Genomic DNA, 19,337 nt, shown 5'->3' with positions numbered 1-19,337 from the left:
TATCTAGTTTAGAAAATTTATTTTATATACAAACATTTGTATCCATGATCATTATTCTTATGCGACACAATCACACAATACACAACTATCATATATAATGCCTTAGTCAAGTAGTAGTTGATGCAATGGCATAAAGAGGGAACATGCGGCGAACTGCTATTCCAGTTGACTCAACAACACCTGTTCGAACTTCTGTAGATTCAACCGGTAATCTCCAATCAAACTGATGCACTAAGTTAGCCAAAACTTCCTCATTCAACACCACAGCAAATGATATTGCTGGACAAATCCTTCTCCCTGATCCAAACGGAATCAGCTCAAAACCCTGACCTCGGAAATCAATAGACGAATCTAAATGTCGCTCTGGTCTAAACTCCTCCGCCTCTGGACCCCATGTCGCAGCCTCTCTCCCAATCGCCCATGCATTGATCATAACCTCTGTACCGGCAGGTATGTGGTAGCCTCTTAACTTGACATCTAGAGTTGATTCGTGAGGAACCATCAATGGAAGTGGAGGATGTAGCCTCATTGTCTCTTTGATCACAGCTTTTAAGTATTTCATTTCTTGACTGTCTTCTTCTGATACACGCGGTTTGCCCTTACAAATCATACGTACTTCTTCTTGAAGTCTGATCAGACACTCGGGGTGATGTAGAAGCTCTGTCATTACCCATTCCATAAGTGCATACGATGTGTCCGTACCACCCACAAAAATATCCTGTAAACCAAAACAGGAACTACGGTTATAAACTAAAAGATCAATGAATATAATTTTTTTTGTTCTTATTTCTTTACCAAGACGATAGCCTTTATGCTTAACCGGTCGATTTCAAACCCGACGCTCTTCTCTCTCTGAATTGCGAGCAACACATCCACAAAGTCATTCCTATCTTGGCGGTCACCATCTTCATGATCTTGCAAAACTCTCTCAAAGAACTCATCAAGATCGTTTTTCGTCTTTTCTAGCTCACCATCCAAACCGGAGATCCAATCAATCCAGGCAAGACACGGTACAGTACTCCCCACACTAAACGCTCCTAGTAGCCTTGTAAACCTCTTCATTAACTCTTTGAAATTCACTTCACCGCCATATTTTCGTCCCAAAGCAACTCTACATATCACATCATTCGTTAAACTCGTCAATATCTCGCTTAGATTCACTTGCAAAGAACTCGACTTCCGGATCTTCTTCATCATCACACTGATCTCTTCTTCTCTCACGTCTCGAAAAGATCGTACCATTTTGATGCTGACCAAACTGAGTACGCACACACTTTTCATTTGTCTCCAATACTCTCCGTAAGGAGCGAAGGCCACATCACGTCCGCCGTAAAGAAGCTTCTTGGTGATTTTTGACCGTGGACGGCTAGCAAAAACACGATCATGTGTCTTCAAAACGTCTCTAGCCATTTCGGCAGAAGAGACTACAAGAACCGGGATACGACCAAAGTGGACGAGCATGAGAGGACCGTAACGATGGCTGAGAGAGCATAGTGATCGGTGAGCGTGACAGCCGAGCTGGTGAAGGTTTCCAATCAATGGAAGTCCTGGTGGTGACGTTGGTGTGTTGCTTTTCTTCCTTGTATTTTGTTTTTTGAAGAATATAATTGTAATAGAGATTATTGAGCATAGGAGAAGTATCACGATCATCGTTTCCATTTTATGGATTCTTCACTTGGTGCAGATTCTTTTAATCCTCGTTTGGACTTTATATATACATTGAAAGCCAAGTGTCTAGACTGTTCTTGTAAATAGTTTTAAAGATTTTTTTTACATAAATAAATTTTAAGATTGTGTTGTGTTCATCGTTTGGATTTTATGTATACAAAGCCAAGTTTGTTTCTCCAAGGACCAAAGTCAAGCTAGTGTCCACTGAAGTTTTGTTATTTTCTGTTTATAGCATGCATGGATAAATAAACTATGATGATATATTTTAATTGTTGAATATTTCAAAGTGCCGTCTAGTTTGAATAAGCACTCGGCGAATAACTTATCTTTGAGGATCAGGGTTTCTTATCTACATCCTCTCGACAAGACAGTAATTATGTATAATTGTGTTATCTTCTTTTAAATAAGACTAGACCGGTGATTGATGGTTGATATATTCCAAGTTTCCAACTTTTGATTTTGAATATTTAATTTTAAAATAAGAAAACAAAATCTTTATATAATTCCACAAGAAATCAGACTTGAGCAATACGCATGCAAGAAATGAAATTATCATCAGGACCTGACTTTCGATCCAATCCAATCTATTCTCCGATTCGGTTCAATGTATTTGAATATTCAGGAGGTAGATCAAGACCCTAAAAATGCAATAGTTCAATCCATAGTTTTTGTTTTGTTTGTTTGTTTTTTTTTTTTGAATGAAAATTGTTTCTACACCCTAAAAAGTACATATATGATTGAACGTAAATCATGTTTCTGAACAAATCAAGATTGTTGATTAAAATACCCAAAATCACATGACAACTAATGAAAACAACATAGATGATGCCATGATGGCGAGAAAAGAAAAAAAAAGAAACAATCCACACATAACATAACATAACAAAGCCTTTATAAATGCCCAAGTCTAAATAGTAGGTGACGACGCAATGGCATAAAGAGGGAACTCGCGGTGAACCGAAAAACCGTTAGACTCAGCGACATCAGTTTTGTCTTCCGTAGATTCCTCAGGTAATTTCCAATCAAACCCATGAACCAAGTTAGCCAAAACCACCTCGTTCAAGACCACAGCGAAAGACACTGCTGGACAAATCCTTCTCCCTGCTCCAAACGGAATCAGCTCAAAATTCTGACCTCGGAAATCAACAGACGTATCTAAATGCCTCTCCGGTTTAAACTCCTCCGCGTCTGGTCCCCATGTTGCAACCTCTCTCCCTATCGCCCAAGCATTCATCATCACCTGTGTCCCGGCAGGTATGTGGTAGTCTCTTAATATGACATCCTCTGTTGATTCGTGAGGAGCCATCATTGGAAATGGAGGATGTAGCCTGAGTGCCTCTTTGATCACAGCTCTTAAATACTTCATTTCTTGAGTGTCATCTTCCGATACACGAGATTTGCCCTTACAAATCGTGCGGACTTCTTCTTGAAGCCTTTCCATAGACTCCGGGTGACGTAGAAGCTCTGTCATCGCCCATTCCAAAAGCGTGAACGATGTGTCCGAACCACCCACAAAAACATCCTGATAACCAAAAACAAGAACTACAATTATATATAATAAAAATAAAATAAAAAATATTATTGAATATGAATTGGTATATATTATCCAAAAAAATGTATTGTCACTCACCAACGTGATTGCCTTAATGCTGAGTCGGTCTATGTCAAACCCGGCACTCTTCTCTCTTTTAACAGTAAGCAATGCATCAATCAAATCAGTCCTATCTTGGTGGTTGCCATCTTCATGATCTAGCACAACTCTCTCAAAGAACTCATCAAGATCTTTTCCCGTCTTATCTAGCTGAGCATCCCAACCACGGATCCAATCAATCCACGAAAGCCACGGTACAAAACTCCCTATAGTAAACGTCCCCAATAGCTCACTAAGTCTATCAGTTAACTTCTTGAAGTCCGTTTCCCCACCGTACTTCCTTCCCAAAGCGACTCTACATATCACATCGTTTGTTAAACACTCCAAGATCTTGCTTAGATTAAACGGCAAAGAACTCGAGTTACGGATCTTTTCCATCATCAAAGTGATTTCATCTTCTCTTACATCTTGAAAGGATTTCACCATCTTGTTGCTTAAAAGATGAACGACGCACACCTTCTTCATTTGCCTCCAATACTCTCCATAAGGAGCTGAGGCCACATCACGATTGTTGTAAAGAAGCTTCTGGGAGAGTTTTGACCGTGGGCGATTGGCGAATGTGACGTCGTGCGTTTTCAAGATTTCTTGAGCCATCTCCGCGGAAGAGACTATAAGAACGGGGACACTACCTAAGTGAAGGAGCATGAGAGGACCGTATTGGTGACTGAGGGAGCATAGTGAACGGTGAGTGTGGCGGCCGAGCTGATGAAGGTTTCCGATCAACGGAAGTCCTGGTGGTGACGGAGGTGTCTTACCTTTCTTCCATCTCGACTGTTTCTTCGAGAAGAGAATGGTAAAGAAAACTATTGAGCACAAGAGAAGTATCATCATCATGATTTGTATATTTGGGTTTCAATATCTTCAAGAACTTTTCTTGTGAATTTTTGTTCTTTTGGACTTAGGTTTATATAATCCAAGCTTCTCGACGGTTACGTTACTAGTATCCCACTCAGATTTTGTTCTTTCTTTGCCTTAATAGGGAAACAAAAGTTTCCTCTCACATCCTTTACATAAAGAGTAAAAAATCTCTACATATCTCTAGTATGGCACCCAATCACATGACAACTAAACTGACACAAAATCTTTCTTTTTTGCTAATTAAAGATAAATTAAACAAAAGAAAAGTTATTTTACCCAAAACAAGAAAAGAAAATAACAAATTTTGTTATCTACTTCTATATATGTGATTAAGAACCTTATATATTTGTTAGATTTTTTTTTTAATAGAGCCACAGGACAAAATTCTTTATCTCATTTTTACATTATATGTATATTTTAAATAACTTTTTAAAAGAAATTTTTATACCTCATTTTTATATTTCGAATACCATAGTTGTATCCATAAAACGTTTTTCAATAAAACAAAATTTGCAACTTATTGGAATTCATGGGTTGAGTTGAGTTGACCCATATATTTTTAATTCACAACTACTCTTATATCTCATAATATCTTAATAATAAGTATATAAACTTTTTGCCTTTTGAATATTGAATCAATTGATAGGAGTATGAGAAATTATTTAAATTTACATAAGGAAATATATTTTGGTTTTGAATAAAATTGAATCTGTTTATGAAAATATAATAAATTATTTGACTATTGTTTAGTTTATCTACAATACTAGCTTTTGAACTCACTCTACGCGTGGATTTATTTAATATATTTTGGTGAATATTATGTATGATTAATGATAGTTATGAACTATTATCTTATAAAAACTTTTAAATCACTATTAAGACAAATTTTTTAATTTAAAACACACAATTTTTAAAAATATAAAATATATAACGTTATACTTACACGTTATACTCTTCTAAAATTCAAATCTAATAAAAATCATGAATTTATACTTAACGTTATACTATTTTTCTTTCTCTTCTTCGTCAGCTTCCTCACATTCTTCCACTGAATAATCATTCAAAATCTCTTGTTTAAACTACCACACAACTTGTTAACCAATCAAGCTCCACGACCAAAATCATTGCTCTTTTCTTGTTAAATTTGTGCAATTCATGAAAACCAACATAGTCACCACATACACTCAATTATTGATATTTTCACTATATACTTACTCGGTTTTAAATTCACAGGTATTGAAACTTCTCAAATCAAAATCCTTAATACTACAAAATTGTAAATTCTCAAACAAAATATTTAATACTACAAAATTATAATTTACTTAGAAAGAAATTAATATGAACAAATGTAAAGCTAATAAAACATGTGTGATTGTCGTCCATCTATTTTCTTTAAACCCCAAAACTTGACTAAAACAACATCAAATCTAGGTATTGCGACGTCAATCTTTCTTTCCTAGACCCAGAAATACTGAAAGAATATCAACTTATCTATAAAGTCATACATAAAAACATGTATTAACGCTCATAAGATAGAAAAAACGCAAACAGATATAAATAAGTTTTTTTCAAGATATTTGAAAATTAAATATATAATACTTAATAATAGTTAAATTTTTTAATTTTTAATAGAATTTAAATATTTATAATATTTTAAACTTTAAATGTAGTTTAAATATTTATGACATTTTTTTAAGTTTTTAGAGTTAAATATTAATGATACTTAAACTTTTTATAATATTTTAAACTTTCTATGGAAGTATTTATAGTATTTTTAAACATTCTATTAAGTTTAAATATTTATAATATTTAAATCTTTTAAAACTTTCAATAATTATAATATTTTAAACTTTTCAACTACATCTAAAGTTTCAATATCGTTAGTACTTTAAAAATTTTAAAATATGGTAATATTTTGAAACTTTTTAGAAGTTTGCCTGATAAATCAAACTTCATGTTCATTCATAGTTGGAAGGATATTAGTAATATTTATAATGGTTTCCAACCATCGTCTAAACTTTTATAGCCGATGTGGGACGTTGTACATCCACATATTTATAATTATTATAATATAGAAGTTTTTCATAATTTCAAAAATGTTAAATATTGAGATGGCTGATCTCGATTGGTCATTTAAAAAATCTTAATATATAGGCAATTTTGAAAATAAAAAAGAATGTTAATCAGTGATATGACTAATCCCTATTGGCTGTTTTAAATCCTATGTGGACACCCTTAGGAGCTTATAGCTTATCCTTTTATTTAGTATAGATTATAATATAGAAATTTTACATAATTTCAAAAATGTTAAATATTGAGATAGCTGTTCCTGATTGGTCATTTTAACGGAAATTCTAATTTTTTTTAAAAATGTTAATTAGTGATATGTCAATCCCTACTTGCTGTTTTTGAATCAAAGTAAAGTTCTTCTCTCCATATAAGAATGTTGATTACATGCAAATCGAAGAAATGTGTCAGCCCCTTCTATAAACTCTTATGATACACGATTCTTCTGTGGATCTATATGTCGATCCATCCACTCTCTCGAAGCAAAATAATTAAACATGTTTGGATTGTATAAATTGAGAACAATAGATTAAAAAATATAAGTGTTTTGGAAAAATAAGGACTTTTATTTTGGTTGTTGTGTATGAAATGATAAGAAGAAGACACATTCTATTTATAATACAAATCACCCATGGCTTAGCCACAACAATTTCCGTGGCTATACAAAATATCACATTCACCCAAAAATAATTCCATGGCAAACTCGTGGCTTGTAGACAAAAGTAAAATCAATGATATATTCTATAATTTTATGTCAACCACAATAAACAAAAAAAAACATCGATTGACATTTTTTTATGTCAAGTTTCAAATCACAAATAATTCAAACTTTACAGGCTTGATTGTTTGTCTATGTTACTGTTAGGTGGCTAGAATGGAATGTAGTGGTCTATAACGGATGTTTTAGGTTGCTGGTTCATTGTTCTATGATTTGGTTTATGATATTGGTATTGATGGTTAAATGATATTTAATTATTATTTGGTTATTTAATTCATTGGTTTATTGTTGGTTATTTCTGTTGTTTGGTTTTAATGTGGTTAGGTGGTTAGTGAATATGGGATCACTAGGTTATTAATATTATATTTAAAAAATAAGGGTTCATATCATTTCAGTTGACCTTCCTTATACTGCTAACTTCAAGAAATATGGTGTTGCATGAGAAAACTTAAAAAAATTGATTTGATCACCAATGTTATTAAAGTGCATTTATTTTTTGGTCAAATTTGATGAAAGAACTTTAGAGTTAAGCGTGATTGGGCTTAAGTATTTTCAGAATAAATGACTTACGGGAAACTGATTTTCTATATTGTGAGAAGTAAGGAAAAACATAAAAATATTATGTAGTGATTTGTAAAGTCAGTAAAGCCTCCAGAAGTCATGAACCGACCATTTAACAAGGGTTTAGGGTTTGTCCAATCTCGTGACTTTATATTTAATTGAATTCTACCTATATTACTAAAATAAACTTATATATTTAGTTAAACATTTTGAGAGAACTCTAGACTTTAGCATATATGAGCTTGAGCAATTTTAGAATTGTGACATATCAAGAAGTGATTGTGTGTATCGTGCTAGTGAGAATAAAATACAAAAAGTCACGTAGTGATTTGTAAGGTTGATAAAAAAATAAATAGTTAAAGCATATGAAAGTAACATAACCAACCATCAATCAAGGGTGGGCTCACAGGCCAAGAGAAGACATGGGCCTATTAAAAAATGGTAGTGGGAGAATTACAAAAAAATATATTCGGAGAGAAATCTAGAGTGTAGCGTATATGAGCTTGAGCAATTTCAGAATTTATGACATATCGAGAAGTGATTGTGTGGATCGTGCTAGTAAGAAAAAAACACAAAAGGTCATGCAGTCGTTTGTAGGATTGATAAAAAAAAAAGTTAAAGCATATAAAAGTAACATAACCGACCGTCAATTAAGGGTGGGCTCATGGGCCAAGAGGAGACATGGACCTATGAAAAAGTGGTAGTGTGAGAGTTACAAAAAAAAAATTGATTCCTCCTTTTTTTTTGGGAAGAAGCATACAATGAGGATAAGAACCTGTTTTTTCAGCTTTAATATCAAGGAAAATAAATCAAAAGCTTCGTAAAGATTTTCTAACCATTCCATTCTTTCCACATCTATAATCCTAATAAAAATCAGATTTGTTGGTCAGTAAACTCCATGGTTTTTGCATATATATTCACATGAGAATATAAGCACAGGATTATAAAAAAAATGGTTAAGGTTAGGATGTGGTACTAGATTAAAATATAATATAGCCATTCAGAGTTAGCAAAAATGATAAAAATGATAAAAGAAAACTTCGAATGTATAATCCCATGACACTGTTATCAAGCCCCTAGGTGAGATAACTTAAGTCCAAGTTCTACTTTCCAATTAATAAAGCTAAGTTCAAATAATCCAAGTTTTAAAGTGATTGAGACTATCTTATTTATTAAGTATTCTCATGGTTATTCTAAACTTCAATTCAGTTGTTGAACAAGATAAGAATAAATTGTAGGAAAGAAAACAAAGGACATTCTTTTTTTTTTGTTCTCAGAGAAAACAAATAAATCAAATGACAAACACAAGGAAATTAGAAAAAAAAAACAAATTACAAAAGAACCAAATGATGATATATAGAGTACAAATCAGCTGAAAGAACCACGACAGTTGACTGAACCACAAAGACAAATCTTATTGCCTGTGTAAATATTCTCATCTTCTCCAATACGCTCTACAGAAGAAACTCCATAGTCATATGTTAACTCTGTCATTGGAGGAATATGCTTCATCGCAAAAAGCCCAATCCGAACGTATGTATCATATTCAATAGGCTGCCAGAAAACATTAGGCTTACAGCTGTGATTCATGAATCGAGCAACGTTCCCTTTTTCCTTGGCACTTATCAAGACTTGCGTTGTAAGATTGAAAACCTCAGGGACACTTTCCCATACATCCTCACACACAAGCTCAGGTTCGTAGTTCCACTTAAACCTCATATAAAATCGAGCTGAGTCGAACAAGAAATTATCGTTTTCTTGCACTTCATCTTTTGTCTTCCTCACACCAGTAAACTCGCAGATAAAAGTCCCGGCTCGGATTGGATCCCAAGAACGTAAACCCCAACCACAATTTTTCGTCTTGAACACTTCCATGTGTAACTTCAAACCGTTTTGAACCAATCGGTTTTTACAATCGTTGGGGCATAAACATGATTCACCGCACTCATAAATCAATGGTTTACGACAAACCAAAATGGAGTTATGGTATGGTAACTCGCCACTTTTTCTTTGCCTGCACATGCAAATTTGATGAAAGCATGGCTGATCTTCACAATTCTGGCATCCAAGTTCTTGGGGATCGATGTTTAAATCAAGCATCATTCTTGAGTGATCCTGTGATGTGATGTATTCAAATTCTTCAGGAATTTTTTTGTCATCTTCATCTACATCGTTAACCAGCGGCACTCGTAAATCCTCTTTTCCAAAAGAAAGATCTTGAAGTATAAAACCCTGCCTCGGGTCGTGCGTCCTCAATTCTTCAGCTAATTTCCAGTTTGCATAACCAGAATTAGGTTGGTTTGGTTTCCTCACCATTTTAAACTTGAACTCTTTACGCCCGCTTTTTCCTATCACAAAGTACGTCTCAGAAACTATAAAAAGTCCATCGTAAATGTATACCTTTCTAGTGTCATCATTGGGGTCGCCTCTACCTCGGATGACTCTAACATCATTTCCTATTCTTCTACTGGTATCTAGTGCAAGGTTTCCTCTGTCCATAGTTTGATCACGAGGTAAACCGTTCTTATCCGCTCCGCCATATCCAGAATAAATCAAGCATTCAAGATCTTCGGTTTCATCATCGTACTGTCTTGATGTAACCACACTTGTTGCAAGAGGTTCTACTGCGCCATCATCAGCCGTCATATAATCAATGCCGCCAACCGTTTGTTTGTGTAGCCCGACTAAGCACATTTCACCCCAATAATAAAAAATATCACCTACTTGTACTCCAGGAACAAGACCAATCCTCCTTCTTATATTAGTTTGGACCCCCATATTCCTACAATTAACGTTCGCTGTTGTAAGGATGTCTCTCTGGAGGTTTAGTTGGCAAAATCTCCGTCTTACCGCGTCAAACCGCTTCAAAACCAACTCAACTATTTCCTGGTTTCCGGTTTCCCTTTCTGCTTCGGTTATCCCTGAATCAAAGTCTCGGGGAGAGAGAACCTTTCTGTTTTTTGGATCTTCTGTTTTTAGCTTCTTCACCGGGGTCCTCAAGTTTTTGGAACCCTTTGGTCGACCACGTCCTTGTTTTTTTGGAGCAGTACTTGGACCAACACCATAGGTGTAGTTGTTGAAGTCATCAGATGGTCTAACGATTTGTAGTGGTGTGACATCTAGAGGAGGAAGGCTGGAGGTTGATGGTGATGGGTTTTTTTGGATGTTGATGAGGTTATCCATTGCAGTTCCTATCAGAATACAAAAGTAATAAGTCATAGATTAGTCAAAATGCGAGAGGTTTACAAAAATATGGTTGTGGATAACATTATACAAACAAAAAGACCTTCCTTCCTTTTCTTATAATGAAAAAAAAAGAAACAAAAAAAGAATTAATGAAACATTTTTTTTGTGCAACACTAATAAGTGAAAGAGTCAATGGTAACAAGGGTAAAATGTATTTGGAGACTCGATTCCGACACTTGAAATTATTCTTATCAAGCAACAAAAAAAGAACGACTTGAGCAGATGTAAAAGGAGATGTTTAAAACTATTGTATGTCGATATTCAAACCACATATTAGAAGTCAATTGCATAACACTATGTTCAGATCTGAATTCTATAGTGATGGCATCCCCTGGATTAAGAAGAACTCTTTAATCAAATTGGAGTCTTCACAAAAAATGGGACAAAGAAAACATATATCGTATAGAAATATCATACATATAAATATAAATATAATTTCATTTTGACATAAACAAGAACACAAAAAAAAAATATATTAGAAAATTATCTTACTCTCACCTTTCCTCTCAACAAATCAATCAAATAAGATAAAACATAAAATAATCATAGCTTGAATATAAAATTAAAGTGATATATATATATATATATAATCTTCAACAAAAATTGTATATAAAACAGTTAAATAGTGACAGTGCAAATCAAATCAGCATAATATACCTTTACAATTTAAGAAAAGAGACAGATGGTTTACAAAAACAAGTAGCTGGGTAGAGCTAAGAGGAGACAAACGAAGAGGAAAAAGCTACGAATGAAAAATAGTTGAATTAGAGTACATAAATTTTCTTTGGATATGTGAAATTGTGTAGATAGAAAGGTAATCCTCTATTTATAGTCATATAAAGATATGGATTAATAAACGTCAGATGAATCTCCACCGTAGACATTTAGTCATTAAAAAGTTCTAGATTTTTTTTCTATTCAATGTATTCAAGACTATCCATTAATAATTTGACTATTTTTTGAAAAACATAATTAACATAAATGTGAAATATTATTATATTCTATTCTACATAATATTTTCTATATACGTATGGTTTATTCAACTATTTTTAAGACAAAAAAAGTTGAATGGGTTGAATCAACATGCACCCATAAATATTATATCATACGAATTTAAATGTTTGGTCATTTTAATTTGAATATGACTTCAGAAGAGATTTTCATTTGAATATGAAATATTATCTTATAAAAACCTTTAAATTACTATTAAGACAAAAAGTTTATTTCAAACACACAATTTTTAAAAAATATAAAATATATCACGTTATATTTAAACGTTATACTCTTTTAAAAATTCACATCTGATAAAAATCATGAATTTATATTTAAACGTTATACTATTTTTCTTTCACTTCTTCGTCAGCTTCCTCACATTCTTCCACTGAATAATCATTCAAAATCTCTTTTATAGACTACCATACAACTTGTTAACCAATCAAACTCCACGACCAAAATCATTGCCTCTTTTCTTGTTAAATTTGTGCAGTTCATGAAAACCAACATAGTTACCAAATGCACTCAATTATTGATATTTTCACCGTATACGTACTCGGTTTTAGGTTCACACATATTGAAACTTTTCAAATCAAAATCTTTAATACTACAAAATTGTAAATTCTTGAACCAAAATCCTTAATATTACAAAATTATAAATTACTTGGAAAGAAAGTAATATGAACAAATGTATAGCTAATAAAACATGTGTGCTTGTCGTCGATCCTTCTTTCTTAGATCCAGAAATACTGAAAGAATATCAACACATCTATAAAGTCATACCCAAAAACATTTATTAACGCTCATAAGATATAAAAAGGGAAATAAATAAGATATTTCAAGATATTTAAAAATTGAATATATAATATTTACTAATACTTAAACTTTTAAATTTTTAATAGAGTTTAAATATTTATAATATTTAAAAAACCGTTACTAAATAATACAAAATTCTGATTTTTTTTAAAATATTAATTAATGACATGTGGAACTCTTATTAGATGTTTGAAATCCTATGTGGTCACATTTAGGAACTTATAGCTCATACAATTATTTAGTTTAGATTCGTCCAAGGAGCCGAATCTAAATATAGGTAGTTGATAATAATCCGATTGGATAGAATAAAAACTATCCTTGCCTTCGAAAACTTGAAAATCCTCTTGCGGATGTATTCGTTCTTTTTCTAAGGAACACAAACTATTTTTTCCACAAATTTATTTTTAGGTAATTAATTAATTTTTTTTTCTAAGGAACACAAACTATTGCAGATGTATTAATTAATCCTATTGCGGATGTAATTTATTTAATTTTCTTTTCAACTACATATATTTAAATTATTAAGTTTTATATCTATATACGTAATTATAAACATTGTTAATGTAATTTAAATAAATGTATTTTCTAAATTTTGTTTATTATTTATTATTTTTATTTCTAACATATATTTTTACATAATTATATATAATGTTTTATGTTGTAAACGCCTAAAACGCCTAAAATCCGTCTAGGTTCCGATTAGGCGTTCTAGGCGCTAAGCGCTAGGTCACCGCCAAAATACCGCCTAACAGTTTCTTAAACACTGATATTGATAATTCGAAAAAGGTAGGTACTAGTTGGGCTAAGAAAATTTCCATAAAATATGTGTCATGTAACATCAACTTTTTCAGTTTTAACCATCTTAACACTTATTATTGTACGCCACGACCACCACCTCTTAGTGGACTCCATGTCCAACCCCATTTCATTGGCCCACCATCCTTAATTGGCCTCACATCCTCTCACTAGGCCCATGAGCCCATCTCTATTTGACGGTCGGTTGGCTATTTCCTGGAGGCTTTAAAGACTTGTTACCGTCCCTACAAATCACCACGTGATCTTTTCCTATGTTTTTTCCTCACCCAGTTCCGAAAATCACTTCCCAGAATGTCACCCATCCTGAGACTACTCCAGCTCAAGCACGCTTAACTGTGGAGTTCTCTCAGTCCCCTTAACCGAAAAGATAAATGAACTTTAGTAACATAGGTGGCCAAATCAATTCTTTTAAACCTCTCCGCAAATATCTGAAACTGGGGTGTCACAATTCACCCCCACTAACAGATTGCAACGTCCTCGTTGCGCACCAAGACCGTCACCCCCTAACGGTGTGAGCCCACTCGACTCCACACTCGTCTGGGTTCGGCTCTGATACCACTTGTAACGCCCCGACCACCACCTTTTCCTGGGCCCATGTTCAACCACATTCCATGGGCCCACCTTCTTTAATAGGTCTCACGTCCTCTCACTAGGCTCGTGAGCCCATCAATATCCGACGGCCGGTTTGTTACGTCCGGGAGGCTTTAAAGACTTATGACCGTCACTACATGATCTTTCCCTGTGTTTTGTCCTCACTCGCACAGTTTCGACAGTCACTTTCCGGAAGGTCACCCATCCTAAGACTACTCCAGCATAAGCACGCTTAACTGTGGAGTTCTCTCAGGACCTTTGACCGAAAAGATAAGTGCACTTTGGTGACATAGGTGGCCAAATCAATTATTTTTAACCTCTTCGCAAATCTCTGAAACCGGGGTGTCATAATTCACCTCCACTAACAGATCCTAACGTCCTCACTGCACACTAAGACGTGGGCCCATGAAATGAGATTGGACATGGGGCCCACTAAAAGGTGGCGGTCAGGGCGTTACAAGTTGTATCAGAGCCAAACCCAGACGAGTGTGGAGTCGAGTGGGCTCACACCGTCAGGGGGTGACGGTCTTGGTGCACAACGAGGACGTTGCGATATGTTAGTGGGGTGAATTGTGACACTCTGGTCAGAGACTAGAGGAGAGGTTTAAAAGAATTGATTTGGCCACCTATGTCACCAAAGTGCACCTATCTTTTCGGTCAAAGGTCCTGAGAGAACTCCACATTTAAGTGTGCTTATGCTGGAGTTGTCTTAGGATGGGTGACCTTCCAGGAAGTGACTGTCGGAACTGTGCGAGTGAGGACAAAACACAGGGAAAGATCATTTGCTGACTTGTAGGGATGGTAACAAGTCTTTAAAGCCTCCCGGACGTAACAAACCGGTTGTCGGATATGGATGGGCTCAGGGGTCTAGTGAGAGGACGTGAGGCCCATTAAGGAAGGTGAGCCCATGGAATGGGATTGGACATGGAGCCCACTAAGAGATGGCAGTCGGGGCGTTACAAATACAATTCTATTCTATCAACAAGTTAAGTCAGCCTAGCTAGGGTTCTTCAATTCGGCTATCACTAGGATTTTTCTATTCCAACTATGGGCAAATACATAGCTTGGGGGAAGCGAGTGTCTCGATTAGAACTGGAGGTGGATTTGGAAGTGGTGGTCGATTTTCTCAAGACATGGATCAGTGCTGCACAAACGCACTCAAAGTCGTTCATGGTACGTTTTTGCCATGACTTCATATCAAGGGACTGGAATGTATGAATATCACATGTGTATATAAAAGCTAATTGTCTTGCGGATGAGTTAGCAAACTATGCTTATTCTCTTCATTTAGATTTTCATGCATTGGAGGCTGTTCCGAGTATTGTTGTGTCGATTTTGTCGAATGATACCAAATTACCAATGGTATTGTGTTTCCACTGCGACTTAAGTTGACAATTTCTCAATAATTTTCACTTACCAAAAAAAGAAAAATGTTCCTTATAATGTGTGTGTGGCCTAAGGTATAAATAAACCTTTGTTTCTAGTCATGCTAAGTCGGTCTGACAAATAGATAAATAAGGAAAACAATATATAATTCTGTTCTAATTGTAAAATCTAAACCCTAACCACTTATTTGTAAACCCAAAACGAAATATAATTTTGTTCTAATAGTAAAATCTAAAGCATAACCACCTCATTTGTAAACTCAAACCGACATATAATTTTGTTCTAATTGTAAAATCTATATCCTAACCACCTCATTTGTAAGCTCAAACCGACATATAATTTCGTTCTAATTGTAAACTCTAAACCTTAACCAGCTCAATGGTAAACCCAAATCGACATTTAATTGTAAAATCTAATGAAACAAGTTTTTTCTTATGTGTATGAACCTATGAATGAATGATGGAATGTCAAACAAACATAAGCAGTGATGATCATATGGTATGCAAGAGGTTTCAATTCTCTTATGATGTTGTAGTATAAGAGATGTCAATCCGTTTGTCCAAAAAAAAAAGAGATGTCAATCCATAAAAGGTGATTATGCAAACACTTAAGATGTGAACTCTAGTTCAAGTCAAGCTAGTATGATTATGGTTTTGTTCTAACAACCTAATGACAATTATGAAATGCAGAATGTAAAGTACTTAGAACAGAGACCAAATGCAAGATAAACAATGCAGAGATCAAACTAAACAATATCAATAACTAGACAAATGCAATGAAACAAAAGTACAAAGATGCAGAACATAAGCATAAAGTAAACTAAGTAACCCAGAATGGTGTTCGATCAAGCACTCGACCATGTGTGAGGTCGAGTGGCTAGGTCGAGTTGTGAAATACGAAGAACATGGGCAATTTCAACAACTTAAACAGATTAAAAAGCAATGAAACAAGACAGTATGCAATAACAGACAATCACTAAACAAAGTAGGCTCCTAGAAATGGATTCATGGGCTGGACTCAAGCTATGGCTACCTAAACTGATCAACAAACCTCAATCAACATGAATTATCTCTAGACAATGATCCCATAGACTTACTAATCCACTCTCATGACAATAGTAATCAGGTTTACACACTCTTAGACCTAGTTCTCACCAGCTAAGACATGAATAAACAGGCATTAAAGATCCAGATCATTATTTGTCAAAAAATACCCTAGACAACTAATCTCTTAGGCTAGGCATAGTAATCTGCAGTATTAACTTTATTTAACAACATAAACATTGGTACGATGCAAGGAAGATTAAGATCTGTTCTTAACTTATCATAACAAGAACAGCTTAGAGGACACCTAATCTGGAAATCCTCTAAGCTGGAAGAGATGTATAAACAAACAAGCTTGATCAGTCTCAGTAACCATAACCTTAAACCAGCCTAATACATCTCTAGAACCCTAGCTCACTACTCAGATGAACAAATCATGATGATGAAAAACTCAAACCCAGAAAGTGATGAAACCAACATCATGAGATAGATAAGAGCGAGATCTACAACTTAATAATACAAAGTATCAAATTCAGATTTTCAACACAAAAAGTTATAGAGTTTACAATCTAAAAAAGGAAGAACAAAGTAGATGATTATGCAGAACATAAATAAAAACCCAAAATAGGGTAAAAACTAGGTTTGAGGTGGCACTAGATATAATTTCTGACTAAGTCTCCAACACAGAGATTTGAGGGCGTCAGTTATGATTCCAGCTGATGCATGAGCAATAGCATCAGGTTGTGCTTTTCTGACATCTTCCACATCAACTTCAGTCTGTTCCCAAAAGTTAAATGATGCTAGTAAGCATAAGCTTGCAACAAAAAGAAGAGTCTAGATAAGAAGTGAAGCTTGAAAACGAGAATAGCAAAATATGAAACAAAGCAAGAACAAGCGTAACACAGTTTTCCAGATATGCAACAATGGTTAGATAGAAGAGAAAAATATTTCGCAAGAAAATGAACAAATTTACATAGCATAGTTGAGAAGATTTATTGCAAACCTGATCTCCTTGTGCTGTAATAAGCTGAAGTCGTATCATCTCCAGCTTGTAAAATTCCACCACATTTCTTGCTTTTTCACCCTCAATCTACCTCAGATTCTTCACCACCTGCCTTACTAATGTCTGCAAGTTTCTCTTCTAAGTTTTCTGCATCCTTATTTCCGCTCGTAATTGTAGAATTGCTGTCAGCAAGTCTCTTTGGATATCTGAATAATCTTCCATTAAGATATGACTCAAAAGTCCCTGGATAGCAAGGCCGGCAGATGGCTGATCCAACCAATCAACAGGATCATTCGAAGCAACCTAAATTTGACCAAAACAAATGTGTTAAAAGTTAACCTCGGTCATTCTATTTTAGCCACGAGAGTTTGAAACGATCTTGCATATCGTTTTTATATAGAATCACAACACTTTTGTTAGAATTTTGAGACTATAAGTTAACCTCAGTCATTCTCTTTGCAAAAAACATGGGATGACAACTCCTCATTGTTTCCAGATTTGCCCCAGTCACCAAGCGATTCATCGGAATCATCATCATCATCATCATCATCGTCGTCATCATCATCATCCTCTAGAACAGCAACCCATTCCTGAAGTTAACAATATGGTTAGTGAAGACATGACAAAAATATTCCTCTCATAGAATTCCTTAGTGACTTAATATAAAAGATGATATAAAATTTGTTAAACCTCCCCATCGTCGTCTTCTCCTGTATCTTTACTGTCATCTCCTTCATTCTCATCATCATCAGTTTCAAAGTCACTATCAGATAGACCCATCAGCTCCATTTCCCTGATCATCTCCATTGTATCAAAACCTACTATTACTTGCTGCAATGCATCCACAACATCTTAAAGGTTAGTACAGATTAAGGTAGAGAAAAACCTACACAGAACAGTATAGTCAGCTATAACCAATAGAAACATATCCCTAAAAGGCTGCTTGTTGATCCATGTGTGTGCGTTTAGATTCAAAATAATGGTGATTAACGAAAAAAATGAAAAACGTCACAAGATAGCTGTATTAGCTTGGAACATATAATTTAAGTAGGATATGCATAACATACCACATAATTATTTTCAGAAGTAACAGACTGCATGACATCCTCATTAGTGTAAATCTGCAGAGCATTAGGGTAACTCAAATTAATTTTGATGGTGTTAGGTAGATTAAATCATGACAGGGAACTAAGGAAGATTAATTTTTCTCTTACCTCCATTCTGATCTGTTATATATGGTATATCTGGCAAGAGAATATTCTCATGAACTCCATCACCAATTGAACCGGTAAGCATCAGGGTTCCTTTATTGTTCACCTGAACAAGACACACTGCGGGAAATGTTAGATGCACAAAAACGGATAATGAACAAAAATAAATACAGGAAAACTGAAAACGGAGGAACATATACGATGCAGACTTACATAGACTTTGACAAGATAAAAAAAAACACTTTTCTCTACCACATAAGAGGATTCTATAGAGGACTACTGAAAATTGATAGATGAATATATGAAGCAACCCAACCCATAATAGGAGCAAGCAAAACTACTAAACACACTAACATGTGACCACAACAACAATGCATGTAATGTAAGGCATTGGTCCAACAATGTTTTCACCAAAAAGATAGCTTATGCTGATTGAAAAGACGCAATATAACACCTCAATGATGGTTCTAGTATTTTCTGCTGGTGAAAGCCTGGAATCTCCGGCATTCTGTGGCAAGGAGGTTCTGATTTCTTCTGAAGGATGATACCTTGATTTGCAAGTTTGCTTTTCTGGATCTGAAGCTGAATCTACGTACTCTGCTGTGGCTTGAATTCGATGCTTCCTTGGGAGTTTTTTTTGTTAAATAGTCACCTTTGTACTTCAGAAGTCCACTCCTAGTAAAGTGCATATAAGTCAATTAATTTGTTA

At 34.7% G+C, this 19,337-nt stretch overlaps 3 protein-coding genes and 1 pseudogene across 3 annotated transcripts; all 4 read right to left on the bottom strand.

Annotated features, from left to right (window-relative positions):
• LOC104791047 (cytochrome P450 71A26-like) lies at nucleotides 14-1,715 on the bottom strand. Its single transcript, XM_010516844.2, has 2 exons — nucleotides 796-1,715; nucleotides 14-718 (listed from the first exon to the last, which is right to left on the bottom strand). Exons 1-2 carry the CDS (start codon nucleotides 1,657-1,659, stop codon nucleotides 107-109), a joined length of 1,476 nt encoding a protein of 491 aa, XP_010515146.1. The 5' UTR covers nucleotides 1,660-1,715; the 3' UTR covers nucleotides 14-106.
• On the bottom strand, nucleotides 2,428-4,231 carry LOC104791043 (cytochrome P450 71A25-like). Its single transcript, XM_010516843.2, has 2 exons — nucleotides 3,299-4,231; nucleotides 2,428-3,190 (listed from the first exon to the last, which is right to left on the bottom strand). The coding sequence occupies exons 1-2, from the start codon at nucleotides 4,151-4,153 to the stop codon at nucleotides 2,576-2,578; spliced, it is 1,470 nt and encodes a 489-aa protein (XP_010515145.1). The 5' UTR covers nucleotides 4,154-4,231; the 3' UTR covers nucleotides 2,428-2,575.
• Nucleotides 8,892-10,755, bottom strand: LOC104698959 (histone-lysine N-methyltransferase, H3 lysine-9 specific SUVH7-like). The gene has a single exon (XM_019246737.1). The coding sequence runs from the start codon at nucleotides 10,740-10,742 to the stop codon at nucleotides 8,892-8,894; it is 1,851 nt and encodes a 616-aa protein (XP_019102282.1). The 5' UTR covers nucleotides 10,743-10,755.
• LOC104791041 lies at nucleotides 16,880-19,323 on the bottom strand (annotated as a pseudogene).

This window comes from Camelina sativa, chromosome 6 (assembly GCF_000633955.1).
Source record: "Camelina sativa cultivar DH55 chromosome 6, Cs, whole genome shotgun sequence".
In the NCBI taxonomy this organism is placed as follows: domain Eukaryota; kingdom Viridiplantae; phylum Streptophyta; class Magnoliopsida; order Brassicales; family Brassicaceae; genus Camelina; species Camelina sativa.
Note: the sequence above shows the minus strand (reverse complement) of the source record. Positions and strands in the feature narration are given on the sequence as shown.

Coding starts and splice junctions, on each gene's coding strand:
- LOC104698959 (XM_019246737.1), bottom strand. CDS start 10,742: ATGACTTATTACTTTTGTATTCTGATAGGAACTGCAATGGATAACCTC.
- LOC104791047 (XM_010516844.2), bottom strand. CDS start 1,659: ATGGAAACGATGATCGTGATACTTCTCCTATGCTCAATAATCTCTATT. Junction 719..795: donor GCATAAAGGCTATCGTCTTG/GTAAAGAAATAA, acceptor TTTGGTTTACAG/GATATTTTTGTGGGTGGTAC.
- LOC104791043 (XM_010516843.2), bottom strand. CDS start 4,153: ATGATGATGATACTTCTCTTGTGCTCAATAGTTTTCTTTACCATTCTC. Junction 3,191..3,298: donor GCATTAAGGCAATCACGTTG/GTGAGTGACAAT, acceptor TTTGGTTATCAG/GATGTTTTTGTGGGTGGTTC.